This window comes from Nicotiana tomentosiformis, chromosome 9 (genome assembly GCF_000390325.3).
Source record: "Nicotiana tomentosiformis chromosome 9, ASM39032v3, whole genome shotgun sequence".
In the NCBI taxonomy this organism is placed as follows: domain Eukaryota; kingdom Viridiplantae; phylum Streptophyta; class Magnoliopsida; order Solanales; family Solanaceae; genus Nicotiana; species Nicotiana tomentosiformis.
The window spans coordinates 102996674-103021556 of record NC_090820.1 but is presented as its reverse complement, the minus strand read 5'-3'; the positions used below and the strand labels follow the sequence as shown (position 1 = coordinate 103021556).

General features: G+C 37.0%; 1 protein-coding gene across 1 annotated transcript; it reads left to right on the top strand.

Moving 5' to 3' along the window:
* The first annotated feature begins 23211 nt into the window (after positions 1 to 23211).
* Positions 23212 to 24475, top strand: LOC104121528 (dof zinc finger protein DOF1.4-like). Its single transcript, XM_009633547.4, has 2 exons — positions 23212 to 23379; positions 23534 to 24475. The coding sequence occupies exons 1-2, from the start codon at positions 23311 to 23313 to the stop codon at positions 24320 to 24322; spliced, it is 858 nt and encodes a 285-aa protein (XP_009631842.1). The 5' UTR covers positions 23212 to 23310; the 3' UTR covers positions 24323 to 24475.
* Positions 24476 to 24883: the final 408 nt, after the last annotated feature.

Genomic DNA, 24883 nt, shown 5'->3' with positions numbered 1-24883 from the left:
CAGAGGTACATAGTTCACATCACGATTTTGGAGAGCCGTACAGCAGGAGTTGGGTACTAGGGTGGTGTTGAGCACAACCTTTCACCCTCAGACGAATGGGCAGTCCGAGCGCACGATTTAGATTCTTGAGGATATGCTCTGTGCCTTTGTGATGGAGTTAGGAGGGTCATGGGACCAATACTTGCCACTTGCAGAGTTCGCTTACAACAACAGTTACCAGTCCAGCATTCAGATGGCACCGTATGAGGCTTTGTATGGCAGGCGGTGCCAGTCCCCAGTGGGATGGTTTGAGCCGAGCGAGGCCCAATTGTTGGGTACAGATTTGGTCTAGGATGCCCTGGATAAGGTGAAGGTGATTCAGGAGAGATTTCGCACAGCCCAGTCCAAGCAGAAGAGTTATGCAGACCGTAAGGTTCGTGATTTGGCATTTATGGTTGGTGAGCGGGTCTTGCTTCGGGTATCGCCTATGAAGGGTGTCATGAGGTTCGGGAAGAAGGGAAAGTTGAGCCCGAGGTTCATTGGTCCTTTTGAGATATTGCGGCGAGTTAGGGAGGTTGCTTATGAGCTTGCCCTGCCTCCTAGCCTAGCAGGAGTTCACCCGGTATTCCACGTGTCTATGCTCCGAAAGTATCACGGTGATCCGACTCATGTATTGGATTTCAGATCAGTCCAGTTGGACAAAGATCTATCTTATGTTGAGGAGCCAGTAGCCATTTTGGATAGGCAGGTCAGAAATCTCAGGTCAAAGAATATTGCTTCAGTAAAGGTCTAGTGGAGGGGTCAGCCGGTCGAGGAGGCGACTTGGGAGACCGAGCAGGATATGCGCAGCCAGTACCCTTATCTTTTCACAGTTTCAAGTATGTCTTTATACTCGTTCGAGGACGAATGATTATTTTAAGAGGGGGAGGATGTAACGACCCGGCCAGCTATTTTGAGAATTTGAGCCCTGATCCCTTAATATCTGCTTTCCCCATATTTGTTTCTGCTTTTGGGATTTTTCTGAGTGTTTGGTTATGGAATTCGGGGAGTTTTGGGACACTTAGTCCCTAGTTGTGAGTTTAAGCCTTAGAGTTTGGACCGTAGTTAGAACTGTGTGAAGATGGATCCGGAATGTAATTCCGTCAACTCCGTTAGCTCCGTTGAGTGATTTTGGGGTTAGGAGCGCATCCGGAATGTATTTTGGAGGTCTGTAGTGGATTGAGGCTTGAATTGGCGAAAGTTAGTTTTTCGGCGATTTCGGCCGATAGTGGAAATTTTGATATCGATCTCGGAATGGAATTCCGAAAGTGGTTGTAGAATCATAGTGTCATTTGTGACCTGTGTGTAAAATTTGAGGTCGTTCGTACTAGATTTGATGTGGTTCGGCGTCATTTGTAGAATTTGGAAAATTTTAAATTCTTAGGCTTGTATCCGTGCATAATTCATGATTTTGGTGTTGTTCGGCGTGGTTTAAAGGCTCGACTAAGTTCGTATGATATTTTAGGAGTGGTTGGTATGTTTGGTTGAGGTCCCGGGGGCCTCAGGTGTGTTTCAGATGCTTAACAGGAAGAAATTTGGACTTAGGAAAATCGGGTGCATTGCTGGTTCTGGTGTTTCGCACCTGCGGAGGGGAGTCCGCAGGTGCGGACTCACAGGTGCACTTGAGAGTTCGCAGATGCAGAAATGGACGGGGCATGTTGGGCTCGCAGGTGCGGCTGGTCGTCCACAGAAGCGGAGCAGCAGATGCGTCCCAGGGGTCGCAGATGCGGACCCAACCCAATAAGTGACTTCCGCACCTGCGTTGATTTTTCCGCAGGTGCGAGATCGCATATGCGGCCCCATGAGCGCAGATGCGGAAATCGCTGGGCAAAAAAGAGGATTTCGAGGGTTTGAAATTTCATTACACAAAATTCGATTTGGAGCTCGGTATGAGACGATTTCTCAAGGGATTTTGAAGGAGAACTATTGGATAACGAATTCTAACTCTATTTTGATCATAATACAATAATCTATTGTTGTTTTCCTCGTCTAATTAAGGAAATTGAGGGTAGAAGTTTGGAAATGGGGGAAAAGGTTCCCCAATTGAAAATCTGAGATTTGAATGGGAATTTGACGTCAGATTTAGATGAATTTTGTTTGAGTGAACCCGTGAGTGAATGGGTGTTTATAAATTATAATTTTTACCCGATTTCGAGACGTGGGCCCAGGGTGACCTTTTGGGCGTTTTTCCTAATTTCATGCTTTAGCTTCGAATTAATTAGCTAAATTAGTTACTTGTAGTTATATTTACATTATGCAATTTATTTGAATAGATTTGAGCCATTTGGAGTCGGATACTCATGGCAAGAACGTGTTATCGAGGTGATTTGAGCGGTTCGAGGTAAGTGGCTTGCCTAACCTTGTGTTGGGAACTTTCCCTTTAGGATATTTCGATATTATTTGGTGTGTGAACGCCGTGTACGCGAGGTGACGAGTACGTACACGGGTTGTTATTTCAAAAATCTCGTTTATCCTTTTTTTTAATCATAAATTGTTCCTCTTATTAATTTGCACTAATATGCTTAATTGTTTAGTTTAGACTAAAAAAGCATGCTTACGTGTTTTAACTGCCTACTTGACATTCTGTGCACCATGCTTAGTTAAATCTCTATTTTCCTTGCCTATGTTCAGTATAAACTGTATAACTCGATGCCATACCTGCCATTTCATCTTGCGTTGCATATATTAATTGGGACTACGGACGTATTTCGGGAGATCCCCCTGTCTTGCATATTTACTTTGGGACTACGGACGTATTTCGGGAGATTCCCCAGCACTGCATATTTACTTTGGGACTACGGACATATTCCGGGAGATCCCCCAGCACTGCATATTTACTTTAGGACTACGGACGTATTCCGGAAGATCCCCCAGCACTGCATATTTACTTTGGGACTACGAATGTATTCCGGGAGATCCCCCTGTACTGCATATTCATTCGGAACTACGGGACTGTATCCCGGGAGATTCTCCATTGTGTTTACTTTGTTCTGAGCCGAGGACTCCCTTAACTGTTAAATTTTCGAGAATTTCTTTAACTGCGTTACCATAAATTTGCTTGTATCTTTTACTGTTTAATTTATTATATTTACTCCGGTAGGGCCTTGACCTGACCTCGTCACTACTCGATCGAGGTTAGGCTTGGCACTTACTAGGTACCATTGTAGTGTACTCATGCCCTTTCCTGCACATATTTTCGTGTGCAGATCCAGGCACGAGCTATCGGCCTTGGAGTTATTGCGTGTTGCTGATTCTAGGAGACTTCAAGGTACTTCTGCTTGTGTCCGCAGAACTTCGGAGTCCCCTTGTGCTCCCTCTCCTATAGGCTTTTTTTATTATCTTCAGACTTTTGTATAGAGCTACATAGATTATAGCAGCTTGTGACTTAGTGATATTCCGGGTCTTGGGAAAAATTATTTTGTATATGACGAGTGATACTACTCTTGGCTATTCATAATATGCTGTTTATCTTTTAAGATATTGTATTTTCTTTATATTTTTCGTAATATTAGGCTTACATAGTCGTAAAGACTAGGTGTCATCACGACACCGTACGGAGGGTTAATTTGGGTCATGACAGATAATGCAATAATAAACCTTACATCAATAATGGATCCAAGATGCCAAACCTCAACTTCCAAATATACTCAACCATCACGATTCATCCATAAATGCAGAAAGAACGATCAAATAAGAAATAAACTAATCTAAGCATGGATATCATAAGTAAAGTAGGCAATAAATTACAAGGAAACAAGTCTCATCTGCATGCTTTAACCCAACAACAACACATAAGTACTCGTCACCTCACATATACGTTGTACTCAAACATTTAAACACGTAGAAAATAGGCAAACAAGTCATAATCCCTCAAGTCAAGGCTAACCACGACACCTACCTCACTCCGCAATCAACTCAAAGCTCTACCGGGGCCTTTCCTCTAGAATTCGCCTCCAAACCAATCGTATCAAACCAAAATCGACTCGATTACGTCAAATAATTCTAATGGAATCAATTTCAATACATAAAGTTAGGATTTTTACATTTTCTCCAAAAAGTCAAAAAACAAAAAGTCAACCCCACGCCCGCTTGGTCACAACTCGAGATTCGGACCAAAACTCATTTACCCATTCACTCCCCAAGCCCGATTATGTAATTAGTTTCAAAATCTGACCCCAAATTGAGTTCTAAATCCCGAATTTGCAAAAAAAAAAAAACCCAATTCTTCCTAAATCCCTAGTTTTCTACCATGGAAGAACAAAGATTAAGGCTAGAAATTAATGGATGATGTTAGAAATGGAAGAAAATGAGTTAAAGTATATTAACCTATGAATTGGTGATGAACTTTCTCTTCAAAATCGCCTCTAGACCGAGCTCTAATGGAAAGATGGTGAAAAATGGGTGAAATCCCGTTTTTGAAATGTTAAAATGACTCGGCGTCAGGTGTTCATCGCGATCGCGAGAAACCTTACGCGTTCGCGAAGAGCACTACCTATTTGGCTTAGGTGGTCGCGAGGTACTCTACGCATTCGCATAGGTTTAGTCCCCCACATCTCCGTGTTCGCAAGCCTGGGCTCGCATTCTCGTAGAGTAACACACTTGCCCTCTCCCCAGGTCCAAAGCCCTACACGTTCGCGAGCAGCTGGCCGCGTTCGCAAAGGGTATGTTCCCTATTGTTCCGCATTCGCGATTAAGGAAGTCCATCCCAGGCCAGTTTACTCTTCAAGATCGTGGGAGTACCTTCGCGATCGCGAAGAAGAAGACACCAGATGACTACACGAGCTAAAGAAAACCAGAATTTTCTAAGTTCAAACCATCTGTAGCCTACCCGAAATTCACCCAAGCCCTCGGAGCTCCAAATTAAACATGCACACAAGTCCAAAAATATTATACGAACTCGCTCACGCGATCAAAACTCCAAAATAACACTTGAAACTACGAATCGGATACTAAAATGAATGAAATTTTTAATAAAACTTAAGAACTATCATTTTAACAACCGGACGTCCGAACCACGTCAAATCAACTTCGTTTTGCATCAAATTTTGCAAACAAGTTATAAATACGGTAATGAACATATACCAAGCTCCGGAACCAAAATTCGGACCCTGTAGCAATAAAGTCAAACTTTAGTCAAAATTATAAATTCTTTAAACCTTTAAACTTTAAATTTTCAACGAATTGCGATAACTCGATATAGGGACCTCCGAATTCGACTTTGGGCATACGTCCAAGTCCCAAATCATGATACGGACCCCCCGAGATCGTCAAAATACGGATCTGGGTCCATTTGCTGAAAACGTTGACAGAAGTCAACTCAAATAAATTTTTAAGGCACGAATTCATATTTTAATCGATTTTTTACATAAAAGCCTTCCGAAAAAAGACACGGACTGTGCATGCAAATCGAGAAAGGCTAAAAGGAGCTATTTGAGGTTTCAAAATATAGAATTAAGGGTTAAAACTCTAGATGACCTATCGGGTCATCACACTTTTAGAGGGGGAAAAAGTACTTACGAGAAGAAGAAGAAGCAGTTTTGGAGAGCAGAAAAAAGTAGCTTCTCTCCAGAAGTATTTTTTAAAAAAAAAAATATTTTTGAGAAAAATACATTTAGAAACACTTTTTAACAGCATGGCCAAACACTAATTGCTGCTCAGAAATACTTTTCAAATTAATTAGCCAAACACAAATTGCTTATCACCAAAAGTACTTTTGAGAAAAGTGTTTTTGAGAAAAAGCAATTCTCAAAATAAGTTGATTTTAGAAGCTTGGCCAAACATGCTATTAATAGTCTTTTTGCTAAAAGTACTTTTGGGGGGCAAATTATTTTCTAAATTTAAGATGTTTGGTCAAACTTTTAGAAAGAAAAAAATATTTTTGAGTTGAAGCAAAAACAGTTTTTGAGAAGTAGAAAAAAGAATAACTTCTTTCCAAAAGTACGTTTTGAAAAGCACTTTCGAGAAAAATACATTTAAAAGCTCTTTTATAAAGCTTGGTCAAACACCAATTGCTGCTCAAAGTTACTATTCAAATTAATTAACCAAATACAAATTATTTCTCACAAAAAATACTTTTTTAAAAAATACTTTTCAAAATAAGTTAATTTTAGAAGGTTGGCCAAACAAGCTATTATTATTGCCTTTCTTTACCTGATGGGTTTTGAATAGGATATATTGGTAGTCTAGAGGTTTTTTTCGCATTATAAGTGGACCACATATTAGTTAGTATTTTTATTAGATTATGAATTAGTATTTTAAGTCATATATATTGATAGTGCACAGGTTTCTTTTTGGCATTATTTGAGTGAACTTCTAATAATTGTTAGCATTTTATCAGATTAGCAATTAATTTTTTTCAGAATGTTTTGTAATTACCTAATAAATGACATGATTATATAAATAAATACATATTACTACAAACTTCGAATTGGAATGTTGATTAACGAAAATATTCTCAAAATATTAATCAACTTTTATACCCTTCACAAATAAATTTATTTCCTTAAAAATTATAGTATGTTGAATAAAATTATAATTTACAATTAGCAACTATTTTGAAGATCATATTTTATTTTGAATATGATTTTATTAGATGACCATCACACAATGAGCAAAAAGTATGACGAATCTAGAGCTTTTCAAATCAGATAAAATTGAAAATTCTCATTCGCCTGAACTTTCATTTTTTTCGAATTGCACTTGGATTCAAATTTCTTTGCCAAATAACATAATTGGTAGAATTTTCGTGAATCAAACCCAAAAATATATGCTCATATAATATTAATTGTTGTAACTCCTTAAATTATTTCATAAGCAATTAGTTTGATATTAGGTTTAGGCTTTAACTTCATCCCATTTCATATCTTTCGCACGGGTAAATATATATTTCTATTTAAACATGACATCTCAATTTGAGATACTAATCAACAAAAGATTCCTATTCTTAATAGCCAACTAATACCATATAAATTTCAAATTAAAATTAAACAAAGTCGGGAGTTTTCAAATGCTTAAAGTTGAAGGGCGTACGATCGGAACATCAAATGCTATGATCATTAGAATAACATCTATTTGATTTTTCGAGGTGAAATAAATTCTCAAAGTGAATTTATTAATCGAGACAAACCATTAAACACATGTTAGTTTTATTGAGAATATATATAATATAGTAATATAACATGCCAAAATTCAAATTTTTAAGTATCAGATAAAGGAGAAAAAGCACACACAAAAAAAAAAAGAGCGAAGATCAATTAATAAGAAGAATATTAAAAGTAACACGTGTAGATAATCCAAAAGCCTTCTTCTTCTTCATGTAGTAAGAAGTCACGACATGAAGCAAATATCAGAACAAATTTGAATGAAAACAGTCACCTTTTAAGATCTTTCAACAAATTCCTATGTGAGTCTTCTCATATGCTTTTAGAAATCTTGCCCATTTTGTTTACATAAGTAATCACAAAGAATAGTGTTAACAAAATATACATGGTGTTAATTAGCTAAAAAGGTGAGAAGAATCTATATATGTTCTTCCTAACAAATAATTGATTGGTTTTTCCAAATAAATAAAAAGAATTACAAGAGTTACATAACTTTATCGGATGAATTTTTTCAGAAAGCATAAATTCTCTCCCTAACAAAAAGTTTACTTATTTCCAAAAAAAAAGATAAGAATTACCTATAAAAAAAAATTGTGATGATTGATGTGCAAACGTGCAAGGCACGTTCATAGAGACCAGTAATTTTAAAAATAAAATGAGTTCATTTCTTGGAACCTTAAATATTGAATCCATAGAGTTTAAATTGCGAATATATTGACATAATTGTGAGTGTCTTAAATGGGTTGCGGGTAAGGGTGGCAAGTGGGCCGGTCCCGGGCCTAAACGGGCCAAGTGGGCCGGTCCAAACGGTCCTGGTCCCGGTCCCGGGCCAGTCCCAAATTAAACGGGCCAAACGGTCCCTGGCTAAACGGTTTTTTTGTAGGGACCGGCCCGGGACCGGGACTGTTTGGTCCCAGGCTAAACGGTCCCGGCCCGTGGGCTAAATGGGCTAAGTGGGCCCAACAGATTTTAAAATAAATAAAAATAAATAGATATTAGAGACAAAAGGATGTTAAAAAAAAAATATCTAAGGCAATGTTTTGTAAATTTTATTATAGAATTGTGACCTAAATTTTATTTAACATCATAAATTTTAATATTCAATATTTAATATCGAATATAACTTTTATATATATTGTCACGACCCAAAATCCCACTAGTTGTGATGGCACCTAACCCAACCCGTTAGGTAAGCCAATTTCTAACTATCCAATTTCAATAAAATTAATTAAAAGAAAATATCTAAAACCAATACATCTCCCCAAGAACTGGTAGTACAAATCATGAGCTTCCAAGAATAGAGTATACAAAGCGGAAATGAAATAAATACATAGTCTGTTTGAATAATACATAAACAGAGCTTTTATAAATCTAAGGCTACCCTGAACAAGAGGCAGCTACAACAGGAATGCAAGTACATCTTCAGATCCCGCAACAATCAAGCACAGCAACAACAGCAGCCAACATCTGCACGTAATGTGCAGAAGTGTAGTATCAGTACAACCGACCCCATGTACTGAGTAAATAACAAACCTAGCCGTAGATTGAAAGTAGTGACGAGCTTCCACCAAGGTCGGGTCCAAAACCAATAGTCCACAATAATCCATAACAATATAAAGCAAATAATACCAGAAGTAACTCAGGGATAAAATACTCAGCCAAATAATGATTTCAAAAAAATATAGTAGTTCTTTCTTTCAAATATATCAGTGAAAACCCAAATCATTTGCCGAAGTTGCCAATAATATGAATAGTTTGAAAACAATAAATTTCTCCAAAAATCTTTTCAATAATAAATAATATGTTTTATTTTCCTTCCGGATAACCCGTGTAAAACAAATGCATCACTATGCCCATCTTTCAAAACTGTGTGAGAAATCATGAATGATGTGATGTTATACAGCATGAGAAAAAATACATCTCTATGCCTGTATGTCATGTGTGCATGCCAATGCGATGCAATTCAGTGATAAAATCATAAACAGCCCCTCGGGCAGAACATCACTCATATACAGCCCCTCGGGCAAACCTCACAGTCACTCGTGCCACTCGGGCATACCTCACAATCACTCTTGCCACTCGGACATACCTCACAATCACTCATGCCTCCCAGTCACTCGGCACTCGCACTCAGTAGGTACCTGCGCTCACTAGGGGTGTGTACTCGCACTCAGTAGGTACTCGCACTAGACTTCGGAGGGGCTCCTTTAGCCCAAGAACTATAATCTGTACGGACAACTCACGTGCTATAATAATAAAGTATTTTGCAGGCGGGGCAGCCCCGATCCACACTCATCCGCACAATCAGGACCTCGGCCGATATCAAACATGTTGTGGCGTGCAGCCCGATCCCATAAATATCCTCACAAATCAGTCCCTCGGCCTCACTCGGTCATAAATCTCTCAAGCCACTCGAGCATTTCAGTAAAATATGGCATTCGGCCCAAAATATTTATATGCATCAAAATAGAGTCATAAAACTAAGTTATGATATGCAATGAAATGAATATGACTGAGTATGAATTTTTAATTTAAAACAAATAATTCACAGAAATATAACCTCTGTGGGTCCAATAATACTAGCACATAGCCTCAATCATGATTTTTTAATATGTTTTTCAGCTTAATTATGTATTACAGTTGTTATTTGGCTTGCCGGGGTAACTGGTTTGGGTCCGGTGAGGTTTTGAAATAATTTGGAGCACTTAGTTTCAAGGTTTTGAATTTAAGTTGAAAAGGTTGACCGGATGTTGACTTATGTGTAACGACCCCGGAGGAATTTTGCTAAGAAAATTAAGGTTTGGTGGTGCCGAGGTAGATCAATTAGTACAAAGATTATAGAAATTTCTCGCCGCGGCTCGGACCTTTTGGGTTGAACAATGCACTGATGTGTCAAGACTCTGCGGACCGCATAATGGTCGCAAAGTGGATCAGGAGAGGGGCAAGATTTGAGGAAAATTTGCGGTGCACTATGCGACTGCAGACCTATTTTGCGGTGCATTATGCGACCGCAGAATAAGTATGCGGGCTGCATAATGACAACAGACCGGGTCGGTAATGCCCAGTTTTGGAGGCCAAATTATGCGGCGGATATGCGGACCGCAGTTATGTGATCGCATAACTAGGTCGGAGCTTCCATTCTTTCTAATTTTTGACCCGACCCAACTTCGATTTATAGCCCTTGAAGCTCATTTTTTAGCCAAAAATCTGATATTTTAGAGAGAGGTGAGAGCATTTTAGAGAGAGAAAGTGAAGACTTAGTCATTTATCCATCAATTCTTGTTCAAGGTTTGAAGATTTCACAAGGATCTTGCTAGGGCTTCAAAGAGGTAAGAATTTCTTTCCCTAATTCTTCAATTTCGCGTTTGGAGTAAAGATGGATGATTAATAGTATGATTCTTGGGTGTAAAGTATCACGTATACATACCAATAAGGTTGTGGAAAGATTGTTAAGTCCAAATGGGTAAGGATTGGATTGAAAATGGTAGAAATCTTCATAGACTTTAATTGAAGACTTGAGGGTCAAGTTGGTGTCGGATTTTGGTGAAATTTGTATGATTGGACTCGTGGTTAGATAAGCGTTCATATTCTCTAACTTTTGTCGGGTTCCGATACGTGGGCCCCACGAGCAAATTTTTAATTAATTTTGGATTTTATTGAAAAAATTAGTATCTCCTTATGGAATTAATTATAATAATTGGTATTGACTGAATCGAATTATTTGTGACTAGATTCGAGGCATTCAGAGGCCGATTTGCGAGGCAAAGGCATAGCAGAGTAAAGAATTTTACGCTCTGAGGTAAGTAACAGTTTTAAATCTGGTCCTGAGGGTATGAGACCCTGAATTTTGGTATCATGTGATTATTTTGGAAGTGACGCACATGCTAGGTGATGGGCGTGTGGGCGTGCACCGAAGGGATTGTGACTTAGTCCGTCCCGGGAAACTGTAAAGTTGAATAATTTGTTGTTAGCTATATGCTCTCTATGTGTTGATAAAACTTGACTGTAAATCATGTTAAAAGTCATGCTTAGGCTATGTGATAGTATTGTTGAGACCCACAGAAGTCGCGTACTTGTTGAATTGCCTGCTAAATATTATATGTACTCAGTCTCAGTTATTACTTGCATATTTTATCTCAGTCTCTGTTATTATTATTGATACATCATATCATTATTGTTTGGGCTGATTTCATGATTATTGAGAGCCCGAGAGACTAGAGAGATTTATGACTGAGTGAGGCCGAGGGTCTGATTGTAAAATATTGATACTATAGCACGTGAGTTGTCCGTGCAGCATGTGAGTTGGCCGTGCGGATTCTTATATTATACTATAGCACGTGAGTGGGCCGTGCAGCACGTGAGTTGGCCGTGCGAATCCAGATATTTATATTATGGCACGTGAGTTGTCCGTGCAGATTATAGCGCTTGGGCTGTAGGAGCCCCTCTGGAGTCTGTACACCCCCAGTGAGCGCGGGTACCCATTGAAAGTGAGTGTTGAGGGCTGGGAGCCCAGGGAGTGATAAGGGCTGGGAGCCCAGTGAGTGATTGTTGTCCTAAGAGGTTGTACTTGATTTTCATTTGTTGTTGCACTTAGTTGCTATCTGTCATTATTGTGAAATCTCTAAAAGATTGTTGATATACAGATTACATGAACAGGAACTGTATAAAAAAATTGATTTGACATTAAACTGCCAGATTTGATAGCATGTCTATTATTTGCTGGAATTACTGGAAATGAACCATAACTGTGTAGCTTGTTACTATCTTCAATTCCTTATTTATTATTATTACTTGCTGAGTTGGTTGTACTCATACTACATCCTACACTTTGTGTGCAGATCCAGGTGTTCCCGGACATAGAGGGTATTGATCCTTTCGCGCGGTTGATTTTCAGGAGATTATGAGGTAGCTGTCGTGTTCCGCAGACCTTGTCTCTCCTTTTCTATCTCCTTGTTTACTATATTTGGTCTCAGACTATTATAGACCGTATTTTCCAGACTTGTACTCATATTAGATGCTCATGTACTCAGTGACACCAGGTTTTGGGAGTGTTGTATCGGAAATTACTACATCTTTGGTATTGTATTAAACGTTATATTTTTAAATTTAAAGGAAATCGTGGGTTATTGATTTTGTCGGTTTGTCTAGTACTGAGATAGGCGCCATCACGATAGGTTAGAATTTCGGGTCGTGACAGTTAGCAGTCCAAATAAGAATAAATAACTAGGCAGTCAAGAGCCCAATTCAAATAGAGAACTGGGCCCATTACTGCAGCCCAAAATCCGGTCCACTTCATGTAGCATTTTGGATATAGCTGCAAGGCACTCAAACCTTCTAGAACTATCTTATCCAAATACAAACTATAAAGAGTTATGGGCAAATACATGTGCTTATGGGCAAATATATAGGAATTAAGTACTTCTAATTAAATATAGTTGTAGCTGTCCTCTATTGTCTTTCAAATACTTGTATAAATATACACATTGTACAGAAGATAAAGATCATAATAAAAAGTAATTTTTTTGTTATTCTACATGATATCAGAGCAGTAGCTATCTGAAATTTTTTAGCCTACATTTTTTTAGTTATCTGCCTTCTCTTTCTCTGTTTCAAATGGCAACAAATTCCATAGATAACTCCTCCAATGTTTTTGCCGGTAGCACAGCCACTCAACCAGCTGTTGTAATTATCGACTCCTCTCACCCCTATTATCTTCATTCATCTGACTCACCAGGTATGGTTCTTGTCAACTCACTCTTTGATGGAAATGAATATGGAGGATGGCGTAGAGCCATTGTTATTGCACTCTCTACTAAGAACAAGCTTGGTTTTATCGATAGAACCTATTCTGAACTTGATTCTTCTTCCACTGACTTCAAACAGTGGAATCATTACAATGATATGGTTATATCATGGCTCTTGAACTCCCTGTCTAAGGACATAGCTGAAAGTGTCCTTTATTCTAAAACTGCAAATGAAATTTGGAAAGAGCTTGAGGTTAGATTTGGATAATGCAATGGTGCTCAACTTTACCAGTTACAAAAGGAGTTGAGTGATCTAGTGCAAGGGACCTCTGATGTGGCAGGATACTATACAAAGGTAAAAAAGATTTGGGATGAGTTAGATACCTTGAATACTTGTATACACTGCACCTGTGAATGTAACTGTGGAGGAAAGTCCAGAACCTTGAAATCCCTTCAAGATGGTAGGCTCATTCAATTTCTCAGGGGGCTTAATGATGCCTACTCAGCTGTGAGGAGCAACATTCTGATGATTACCCCTCTTCCGAGTGTCAATCAAGCTTATTCTCTTCTCATTCAAGATGAGAAGCAAAGAAAAATTCATGTTGCACAACACCCAGTCGAGATTGCTTTCCTGGTACAAAATCAGCAGCCCATTTTTCAGAAATATGCTAATGCATAAGGAAATTTCAAAGCAACATTTGAAGGAAAGAAGCGTAACTTAATGTGCAACTACTGCAAGAAACCTGGACATTCCATTGACAAATGCTACAGAATCATTGGGTTTCCCTCCACTTTCAAGTTCACCAAATCCAAGAGGTAATAAGGAGCTCTTCACAGCAATGTAGAAATAATGAATGAAGATAACACAACTCAGTCAATCAACATAATGGAAGAAAACGCAGCAGGAAAGGTCATCACTCAAGAGCAGCTAAGTCAGCTCTACCAGCTTCTTCAGCAGGTGAAGGTTGGCCAACAGGGTGAGCAGATTTCTGATTCACATGCTAGTGCCAACTGTGCTGGTAAAACAATCACTACTCCTAACCTATATTGTCTTTCTTGTTTCCTTTACATGGATTCTACCTCCTGGATAATAGATTTAGGGGCTTCAGAACATATGACTTTTGAGTATTCCATTTTATTCAATGTGAAACCTCTAACCAAATCTTTGTATGTTAATCTCCCAAATTCCTATAAAGTTAAGGTCAGTCAAGTTGGTAGTGTGCATGTTCTGCCAGATTTATCCCTACATAATGTGTTATAAGTTTCAGATTTCAGATTTAATCTAATTTCAGTTCACAAACTCACTCAACAACTCACCTGTACCTTGTTTTTTTTTTTATCTTTTGGTACATTCTTGCAGGGCCCTTCACTGAAGAGGCCAGTGGTAATTGGTAAAATGAAGGGAGGCCTATATCTACTTAAATCTAGCTTCTCTTAGTTCTGGACCAGTTTATGGAAGTCCATCAGTTTTGCAGTCTTATCTGACTTGTAATAAACTTAGGAAAGACTTTGTCTCTCATTTAGTTTCTTATTCTGCTAAAGTCCATTCTAATGTAAGCCTATGGCACAAAAGGTTGGGACATATGCCTCTCTCTAGTATGCAAAATATATCCAGTTTTCAGTTTCCTTCTCTCGCCAAATTTAATTATCATTGTGATATATGTTCTCAAGCTAGGCAGGCAAAATTACCTTTTCATTCAAGCAATATCAGCACAAGTTCAATCTTTCAACTCATTCATGTTGATACCTGGGGACCCTACAAGGTACCAACTCATGATAGTTATAGGTATTTCTTAATGATAGTAGATGATTATAGTATAGGAACATGGACTTACCTTTTAAGAACAAAAAGCAATGCTTTTTTAGTCTTACAATCTTTTATAACAATGGTCGGAAGGCAGTTTGCAACAAAAGTCAAAATCATTCGTTCAGATAATGCTTTGGAATTAGGATCAGGATCCATTCTTTCAAAATTCTTCTCCTCTAATGGAATCCTTCATCAAACTTCTTGTATTGCTACCCTGCAACAAAATGGAGTGGTTGAACGCAAACACAAACATCTTCTAGAGACATGTAGGGCTCTACTATTTCAGTCTAAACTCCATACTATGTATTGGGGTGATTGTTTGTTAACTGCTACCTTTTTAATCAATAGATTTCCTTCCAAAGTGATTAATTTCAAAACACCTTATGAAATTCTTTTTGGAAAAGTTCCATCTTATGATTTTTTTCAAATGCTTTGGTTGCCTATGTTATGCCTCTACCCTACCTCATCATAGATCAAAGCTTAAATATAGATCAGTCAAAAGTGTGTTTATAGGATATCCTTTTGGCAAGAAAGGATACAAATTGTTGAATCTTCAATCTATAACCATTTTCATTTCTAGAGATGTAATTTTTCATGAGGATATATTCCCTTTTTCCTCTCCTACACCTGAACTACCCATTTTCCCTAAAGAGGTTTCTACTATATCAGACCAAACTCACTCTTTCCCTCAGACTGATTACCCCGCTTCCTCAGAATCCAGTCCTAGCCCTACTCTCCCTTCTATAATAATATCACTTAGAATAGTTCCACATTCATCCCCTATCTTCCGAACCACTTCTTCTCCATCTCTTATTCCCCTTAAAACTGGATTAAGGAGATCTGCTAGGGAACACAATCCACCTTCTTATCTGGCAGATTATGTGTGCAATGCTGTGTACTTGACTAATCAAACAAATTTTTGTTTTGCAGCACCAGTCTCACCTGCTACCCTGCTTTTCATAGTCCTTTTCCCTAAAAATCAATCACATTTAACCTCTATTTCTCACATCATTGAACCTACAAGTTTCTCCCAGGCAGTTTTACATCCAGTTTGGCAGGATGCAATAGCTAAAGAATTCCAAGCCTTGGAGGCCAACCAAACCTGGAAAATGGTTGAATTACCAAAAGGTAAGAAACCTTTACCATGTAAATGGGTTTATAAGATTAAATATAGATCTGATGGCAGTATTGAAAGGTTCAAGGCTCGACTAGTTGTACGCGGAGACATACAAAGGGAAGAAATCGACTACAATGAGACTTTCAGTCCCGTGGTCAAAATGACCACTGTTAGATGTATTTTAGCAGTTGCAGTCAAAATGAATTGGAAACTTTTTCAATTAGACGTCAATAACGCTTTTCTTCGTGGTAATTTACAGGAAGAGGTATACATGAGATTTCCACCAGGAATGACTTCACCCTCTGTTAATCATGTTTGCAGATTAAAAAAGTCCTTATATGGACTTAAACAGGCTTCGCGCTAGTGGTATGCAAGACTTACTGGTGCCCTCAATTTCAAAGGCTATTCCCACTCTCTTAACGACTATTCCTTATTTTTCAAAAAGACAGCTTCCGGCATTTCTATTATTACTGTTTATGTAGATAACATACTTCTAATGGGTAATGATATTACAGAACTTTCTAATCTAAAGGAATTTTTCAATTCAGAATTCAAAGTCAAAGATCTTGGAGAGGCAAGTTATTTTCTCGGAATGGAAATACTACGAGAAAAATAGGGACTAATTATCAGTCAGAGAAAGTTTACCTTAGACCTCCTTTCTGAGTTTGGTGTCCTTCATTCACGTCCAGCTTCATCTCCACTAGACCCTAGTTGCAAGCTTCGTGTCGATGTTGGTAAGCCTCTTCACGATCCAACCATCTACAGGCGACTAGTGGGCAAGCTCAATTTTTTAACCCATACTCGCCCTGACCTATCTTTTGCCGTTCAGCATTTAAGCCAATATATGCAAAATCCGCGTCAACCTCATTTTGATGCCGGTCTACACTGTCTCCGATATCAGCTCTCTTCGCCGGGGCTTGGCCTCTTTATGAATCCAGACCCCTCTTTACAATTGCTCGTTTTTTGTGACTCCGATTGGGTATCCTGTCCGGAGACACGTCGCTTAGTGAGTGGATTTTACATCAACCTCGGAGGATCCTCTGTTTCATGGAAATCAAAAAAATAATCTTCCATCTCCCTTTCTTCTGCAGAAGCCGAGTACCGATCTATGAAGAAGGTTGTTGCAGAACTCACATGGCTTGTATGCCTTCTAACAGATCTCTCAGTCCCCCCCCCCCCCTCCGCCAGTTTCTTTTCATTCCGATAGCTAGGCAGCTCTTCACATAGCAAAGAACTCGGTCTTCCACGAACGGACGAAGCATGTGGACATTGATTGTCACTTCGTCCGTCAACAGTTCCTCGCCGGTTTAATCTCTTTATCTTTTGTTCCTTCAATATCTCAACTCGCAGATGTATTTACAAAATCTCTTTCTGGACCTCTGCACCGCTCAATCATCTCCAAGTTGGGTGTGCTTTCTCACCCCTCCAACTTGAGTGGGGGTGTTGGACCGAAAACCCTTGGGCAAGAAAGAGACAATACATAATTGAAGACGAAGAAAAGAGAAAGCCAAGCAAAGTCTCAAATGACCTAGAATACATGTGTCTATCGGGTATATTACTCATTTGGGCCAAAGTTAGCAGCCCAAATAAGAATAAATAATTGGGCAGTCAAGAGCCCAATTCAAATAGAGAACTGGCCTATTACCGCAGCCCAAAATCCGGTCCACTTCATGTAGCATTTTGGATACAGCTGCAAGGCACTCAAACCTTCCAGAACTATCTTATCCAAATGCAAACTACAAAGAGTTATGAGCAAATACATATGCTTATGGGCAAATATATAGGAATTAAGTACTTCTAATTAAATATAGTTATAGATGTCCTCTATTGTCTTTCAAATACTTATATAAATATACACATTGTACAGAAGATAAAGATCATAATAAAAAGTAATTTTCTTGTAATTCTACAATATTCGTTTGTTATGTGACCCGACATTGATTTGTGATCAGTCATTGTTTACATAATTGTCCAAATAATACTCCTTTGTTTGGAGGGATTAAGAAAAGTAATTTCAGTATAACTACTTTTGTATTGTTTGTCTTTTGTTTGGTTGTCTTTTTTATTTTCCATATAACTAATACAATTTATACATGAATAACTTATATCTCAACTTAAGTATTATTTTAATAATCGTTGTATTATAAATAACTGGTTTATAAACCAAACAATGGATAATGAAAATCAGATCCAAATATGGTGAAGAGAAGAGAGTGAGCTGCAAAGTAGAATCTCATGTTCTAATAAAAGTTGTGGTGGATTGGTAAATACTCAATTATTATTAATTGAGATCTTAAATTCGAATCGTGAACATAAAATCGTCTTTGTTAAGAAATTATTTACTTCTAATATAATATTTTTCGACAAAAAATCAGATTTAATCGAGCATCAATACCGATGTTAAATACGGAATGAAAATCAAAAAAAAAAAAAGAAGTAGAATCTCGTGGGATGTGTGGAGAATAAGAAAATCCCTTGGGAAACTACAAAATCCATTTGTTCCCCTTAACAATTTGCCTAGTTGTTTTTTCCTTCTTTTTGCCCTAGCAGCTTTGCTGCCACCACATGGGCCTGCATACTATTACTAATGATCTTTTTTTGCTAAGCTTATTTGTTGTTATCTAATTGGCTAATTAACTGATTCAGATTAAGCAAGTAATATTAGCTAATTAAATCGTCACTTTTCTTGATCCATCATCCTGTATGATGCTCGACGAGGGTAAAAGTAAAGCACATCTATTTATTCCTGCCTAATTAACAACTTGTTTGGATTGTTGTTACGTATCATTTCATAATGTATCGTATTATTTTGTACTGTATTGTTTGATGAATATAACGTTTGGATAGATTGTATCGTTTATCGTTGTTTCATGATGTCACACACCAACAATACGAAGAATAAACTTACAATATTATTAAGAAAAAATAGGATACATAGTAAAATTAATATATAAAAGGTAGGATAAATGATAAAATATGATTACTTAATAATAAAGAAGGTCAAGATGAGAGAAAAAAGCAAGAAAACGATGTCACCACACCAAATTCGTCGTTCCATAAAGTGACACTTTTCGTCGTTACGAAACGATGAATTTAACGATACAATACAATAAAATTTAGTAAACAATCAAAACAAACATTATATTTACAGTAATAATACGATATAATAGGTAACAACCATCCAAACAAGATATAAACTATCTTGTATAAGTACATAGGTCACACTTATTGTCACGGCCCAAAATCCCACCACACGTAGTGATGGCGCCTATCTCGATACTAGGCAAGCCAACAACCTCAATAAACTACAATTTCTTTTAAATACAGAAAATATCATAATTAAGTTTAATAGAAATTCCCACAAATACTAGGTAAAATATATTCCCAAAACCTGATATTACTGAGTACATGAGCATCTATATATTACAAGTCTAGAAAAAACGCGGCCTATAATAGTCTAAGACCAAATACAGTGAACAAGAAGATAAGAAAGAAGAGACAAAGTCTGCGAAACATGGCAGCTACCTCAAAGTCTCCGAAATATTAACTGTGCGGAAGAATCAACACCCACTGTATCCGAGATCACCTGGATCTGCACACGAAATGCACGGTGCAGTATGAGTATAACCAACTCAGTAAGTAACAATAATAAATAAAGAACTGAAAGTAGTGACGAGCATCTCAGCTAAGTCCAAATACAATACTTTCTTATATAAAAGAGTAGGCATGCTCGCAAGTTCAACATTTAAGATTTCGCTGAAATTTCATATCAAGTTTGACTGAAATTGAAAATAATATTTTTCCAAAATCTTCAAATAGTGATATATGACAGCTGAAATGCAACAAATAATGAAATCAATGCATCCTCTTAGAGTAACATTCACTCAGTCCTCCCATTCACTCCAACCTCACAGTCACACTTTCCTCACAGTCACTCATCATTCGGCACTCGCACTTAGTAGGTACCTGCACTCACTGGGGGTGTGTACAGACTCCGAATGGGCTCCTTCAGCCCAAGCGCTATATCAAGCAAATCATGGCATAAATCAATAAACAGTCTGATCCATAAATATCCTCACAATTAGGCCCTCGGCCTCACTCAGTCATCAATCTCTCCAGTCTCTCGGGCTCTCAAAAATCATGATAAAACAACCCAAAAATAGTGATATGGTGCATCAATACAAAATAAGAGATACTGAGGTATGATATAAAATGAATAAACACGACTAAGTAAAAAATTACAATTTGAACATATTATTCAACCACAAAAATGACCCCAGTGGGTACCAATATTAACAACATATGTCTAAATATGATTTTTAATACGAGTCTTAGCTCAATTTTCCCTATCACGTAGAGAATGTATGGATATCAACAAATAATTCAACTACACAGTTCAATGGAATTTGACCAAGTTATAATTCCTATGGTGCATGCCCACACGCCCGTCACCTAGCATGTGCGTCACCTCAAAACCACTCACATGGGTTTTATACCCTCATGACCAAATTTAAAACGGTTACTTACAGTGAAATTCTTATTCTGCAATGTCCTTTCCTCGTGAATTGGCCTCCAAATGTCTTGAATCTAGCCATAAATAATTCGATTCAGTCAATAAAATTTATTGGAATTAATTCCATAAGAAAATGCAAGTTTTTCATAAAAATCTGAAATTTAGCTCAAAAATTGCCTATGGGGCCCACATCTCAGAACTCGACAAAAGTTACAAAATATGAACGCCCATTCAACCACGAGTCTAACCATACAAAAATTACTAAATTTCGATAACAATTCGGCTCTCAAATCCTCAAATTTATCCAAGTGGATTTTCAAACTTTTTTCAACTTAATTCACCAATTAAATGATAAAAACAACCATGGATTCGGGTAATTTAACCAATATTGAGTTAAGAACACTTACCCCGTTATTTTTTCTGAAAACCTCCAAAAAATTGCCTCAATCCGAACTCCAAATCGTTAAAAAATTTCAGAACTTAAACTTTCTGTCCATACCTCTCTTCTTCGCGAACGCGACAGGTCCCTCGCGTTCGCGAAGCACGAAATCAGGCTGCCCAACATTGCTCTTCGCGAACGCGAGACACTGCTCGTGAACGCGAAGGCAAAATTTTCCCTTCGCGAACGCGATACCCAATCGTGAACGCGATGAACAAGCTAGCTCCTCTTCGCGAACGCGAATGGAAAATCTTGCCTGCCTCAAATTCCCCTTCGCGAACGCGAAGAAGGAAACCAGAAAAACACATCAGCAATCTTGAGCCAATATGCCAAGTCCAAAAATGATCTGTTAACCTCCCGAAACTCATCCGAGGCCCCCGGGACCTCAACCAAACATATCGTGAAGTCCCATAATATCATACGAAATTAGTCGAACCCTCAAATCACCTCAAACAACGCTAAAACTACGAATCACACCCTAATTCAAGCCTAATTAACTTTGAAATTTTAAGTTTTCACAAACGACGCCGGAAACTATCAAATCAAGTCCGATTGATCTCAAATTTTGCACACAAGTCATAAATGACATAACATAGGTATTTCAATTTTCATAATCGGATTTCGACCCCCGATATCAAAAGGTCAAACCCCGGTCAAACTTTCCAAAAATTCAACTTTCGTCATTTCAAGCCTAATTCCACTACGGACCTCCAAATAATTTTTCGGACACGCTCCTAAGTCCAAAATCACCATACAGAACTATTGAAATTATCAAAATTCGAATCCGAGGTCGTTTACACATAAGTCCACATCCGGTCAATTTTTCTAACTTAAATTTTCAATTATGAGACTAAGTGTCTCATTTCACTTCGAATTCCTTTCGAACCCGAACCAACTAACTCGGTAAGTCATAAAACAACTATAAAGCATAAATTGAACAGTAAATAAAGGAACAGAATTATAATACTCAAAACGATCGTTACATTTATCTTACTACATTACATTTCGTTACTTTATTGCACTTTAACTATAGTTACATTTAGGCTTTACTTTATAGTAATAGGAGTAGTGATTTTGTGATAAAAGAAATATTCTGTGCGTTCAATTTTACTCATATGTTCAAAAATAGATTTTCATTTTTATTTGTTACTTTACGCATATTAAGAGAAGACAAATTTTTTCCCCTGTTATACCCATAGCATTTATTACTCATTTCAAATTATTTTTCTAAAATCTAATAAAATATACATCAATTAATATGAGTATCATGATAAATTATACACTTTATTTATTATTTATTAAGGGGCGTAAAAAGTTAAAATGTTTCATAGTAAAAGTGAATTGTGGGAGTAGTAAGTGGGATTTGATGTATTTATGTTTTGTACCTCGGATATGGAGCTCTAGGGATTCCCTCTATATTGTCTGTCTGATTGTGTGTAACCATCTAAATATAAACAACAAAAAAGGAATGTAGAGTTAGACTTACGTGTACTGATGTTGGGTTCTGCTTTAAACTATAAAAAAATATCTCTCTTTTTTTCTTGGACGTCTCGAGATTCATTTGTCATGTGCTGCTTTATTCCTCTGTCAGCTTCTAATTAGACTAAAAGAATATTGTCTCCCATACTTTAAATCTTTAATCACTTCCCAAACATTATCTAAAAGATTTACTATGTTGTATCTATTGTTATATTGTTTTTACACTATCAACATAATTTAACTAATTATTATAATAGGCTGTTTTTACACGATCAATATAATAGGCCGTTTATTATTTTTAGCAGGTTATTAATTAACATAATTTAGAGTTTTGCTTATACTTACATCGTAAACGATTTGATCGTCTAAATATTCTTATACACACTGACAGTTGTGTAAACAATAAGTTTAAGATATTTGTATTAGTGATGTAAAAAACATTTTTTTAACACATTCAAATCACTTTTACGATAATTACATGTATATTTTTATGACAAACAACAATTGATACTCCTATATTCTTTTTCATCAAAAACATTCATCTGTTAATGCATTAAGGACGAGATATGTCCAAAGGAGCGTACAACCTCATTTACAACCCAACTAGAGAATATATACTTTCCCAAGAAACATCATGTACTAAAGAAAATAAAAATTGCGATTATGAGCAATATAATTAAACATAGTAGGAATATATACAAAAAAAACATGCTCAAGGTATAAAGACATATTCCACATTTTTCTTCAACATATATACTATCCCTTTCGATTGATACTCCTATATAACTTGATAAAAATAATACTCCACTAATTATTTACTATCATATACGTTAAATTATATTTGATAGTATAAAAGAAATTCGGTATATACCACTTAAATGCTTTAAAAATCGACTTACGTACGCTTCTTCTAGACCGAACCCTTCACGTGAAATTAGGAAATAAATAATAATAATAATAATAAATCAAATTCTCTTGCTTTATATCTTTTTCTCTCTCTTAAGTGTTTCTTCAACCCGTCAACCGGCCTTTTGTCTGCTTACTCTTTGTTTCAAAGGATTCCTTTCTTTGAGAGAGAAGAAGAAGAAGAAAAATGTTAGTAGGAGACTGTGAAAAGATGGTACAAATCTCTTCCACTACTAATGAAATATGGCCACAGCAGGTTCTTTTCTTTTATCTCTTTTGACCCCATTTTTGTTTCTTAGCTTTTGGAAGAGAATATTCATTAGTTTTTCTACTATTTTTTTACCCTAAATCCGTCACTCGATACCTTTCTTTCTTTCTCTTTTATTGTTTGTTTCCTCTCTTTTTTGCAGAATAATGAGAGTAGGGACATGGAGAAATCAATTAGCCAAGATCAACAACAGCAACAATCCCTAAAGTGTCCTCGTTGTAATTCATCAAATACCAAATTTTGTTACTACAATAATTATAGTTTGTCTCAGCCAAGACACTTTTGCAAAAGTTGTAAAAGGTATTGGACTAGAGGTGGTACCATAAGAAATGTCCCAGTTGGAGGTGGCTGTAGAAAAAACAAGAAAATCAAGAAACCAAATATTACTACTACAAATCCTAGCCATAATTTTCATCAACCTCAAATAATTGATCTGCCTTCTATAACCCCAAATCATAGTAATCCTAATTTGTTTTATGGATTTCCAACTAACCCTTCTGATCTTAATACTCAATTTCCAAGATTGCTCAATTCTAGGGTTTCTAACACTGAAAATCTTGGGCTAGGGTTTTCTTCTGGTCAGATCCAAGATGCTATGACTACTACTAACTCTAATTCACATCTTTCAAGTTACCCCATCTTAAATTCTACTTTGTCCTCCCTTATAGCTTCTAATCTTCAACAACAACACTTCATTTCAAACAATAACAAGTTCCAGGATTTGTGTCCTTATAGTTGTGAAGGTGGAAATTGGATAATGTTGAAAGGAGTGAAAATGGAAGGTGAGAACCAAAACAGGTTGGATTGGAACATTTCTAACCATCAGATCAATCAGATTGAACAGATTAATTCTGTTGATCCTTCTCTTTCTTGGGCTGGTACTTATGTTGATCCTTCAAATATAGAGTCTTCAGTCCGTTCTCTGATCTAGGTCAAATTAAAGCATTTGGCTTTTCCTTTTTCTCCTACATTTTCTCCTTCCTTTTTATTAATTAGGGTCTCTTATACTACTGTGTGACCATCTCGTTGAACAGCTTACAATACGTTTTTTATTTACTTAATTTATGTTCAACATGTCTCTTTACATGAGTGTGTTCGATTTTTTTAATGGATTAAATATGTGAATGTTTTTTCTATAATGGGTGCGCGGTTATACTATGGTATCCAAGTAGACATAAGTTGCTTGTTCGAGAGGGTCCTAAGCTTGAGTCTCGCTACTGAAGCCTGTTATCAAAAAGAAGTTTCATGTGTTTTGATGGTGGAAAAGAATCTGATTTGTATATAAAGAAAGACGTGTTGAAGACATGATTAAGTTAATAATAATATATTTTTTCTTAATCCTTAAACTTTTAGATTTGATGGTCGTGATCTTTCCTAAGTAACTGCTTTTGTTTGGTTTGCTGAGTCTGGAGTTTCGTTGGGTTCTCAGATTTAGAACAATGAAGTTTACATTAACGCGGCTTTGAAGGAGACGAACTTTGGATCATTTTCT

Excerpts from the sequence above, each read along its gene's own strand:
- LOC104121528 (XM_009633547.4), top strand. The coding sequence starts at position 23,311 with ATGTTAGTAGGAGACTGTGAAAAGATGGTACAAATCTCTTCCACTACT. Across the intron at positions 23,380-23,533 it reads ATGAAATATGGCCACAGCAG|AATAATGAGAGTAGGGACAT; the intron begins GTTCTTTTCTTT and ends TCTTTTTTGCAG.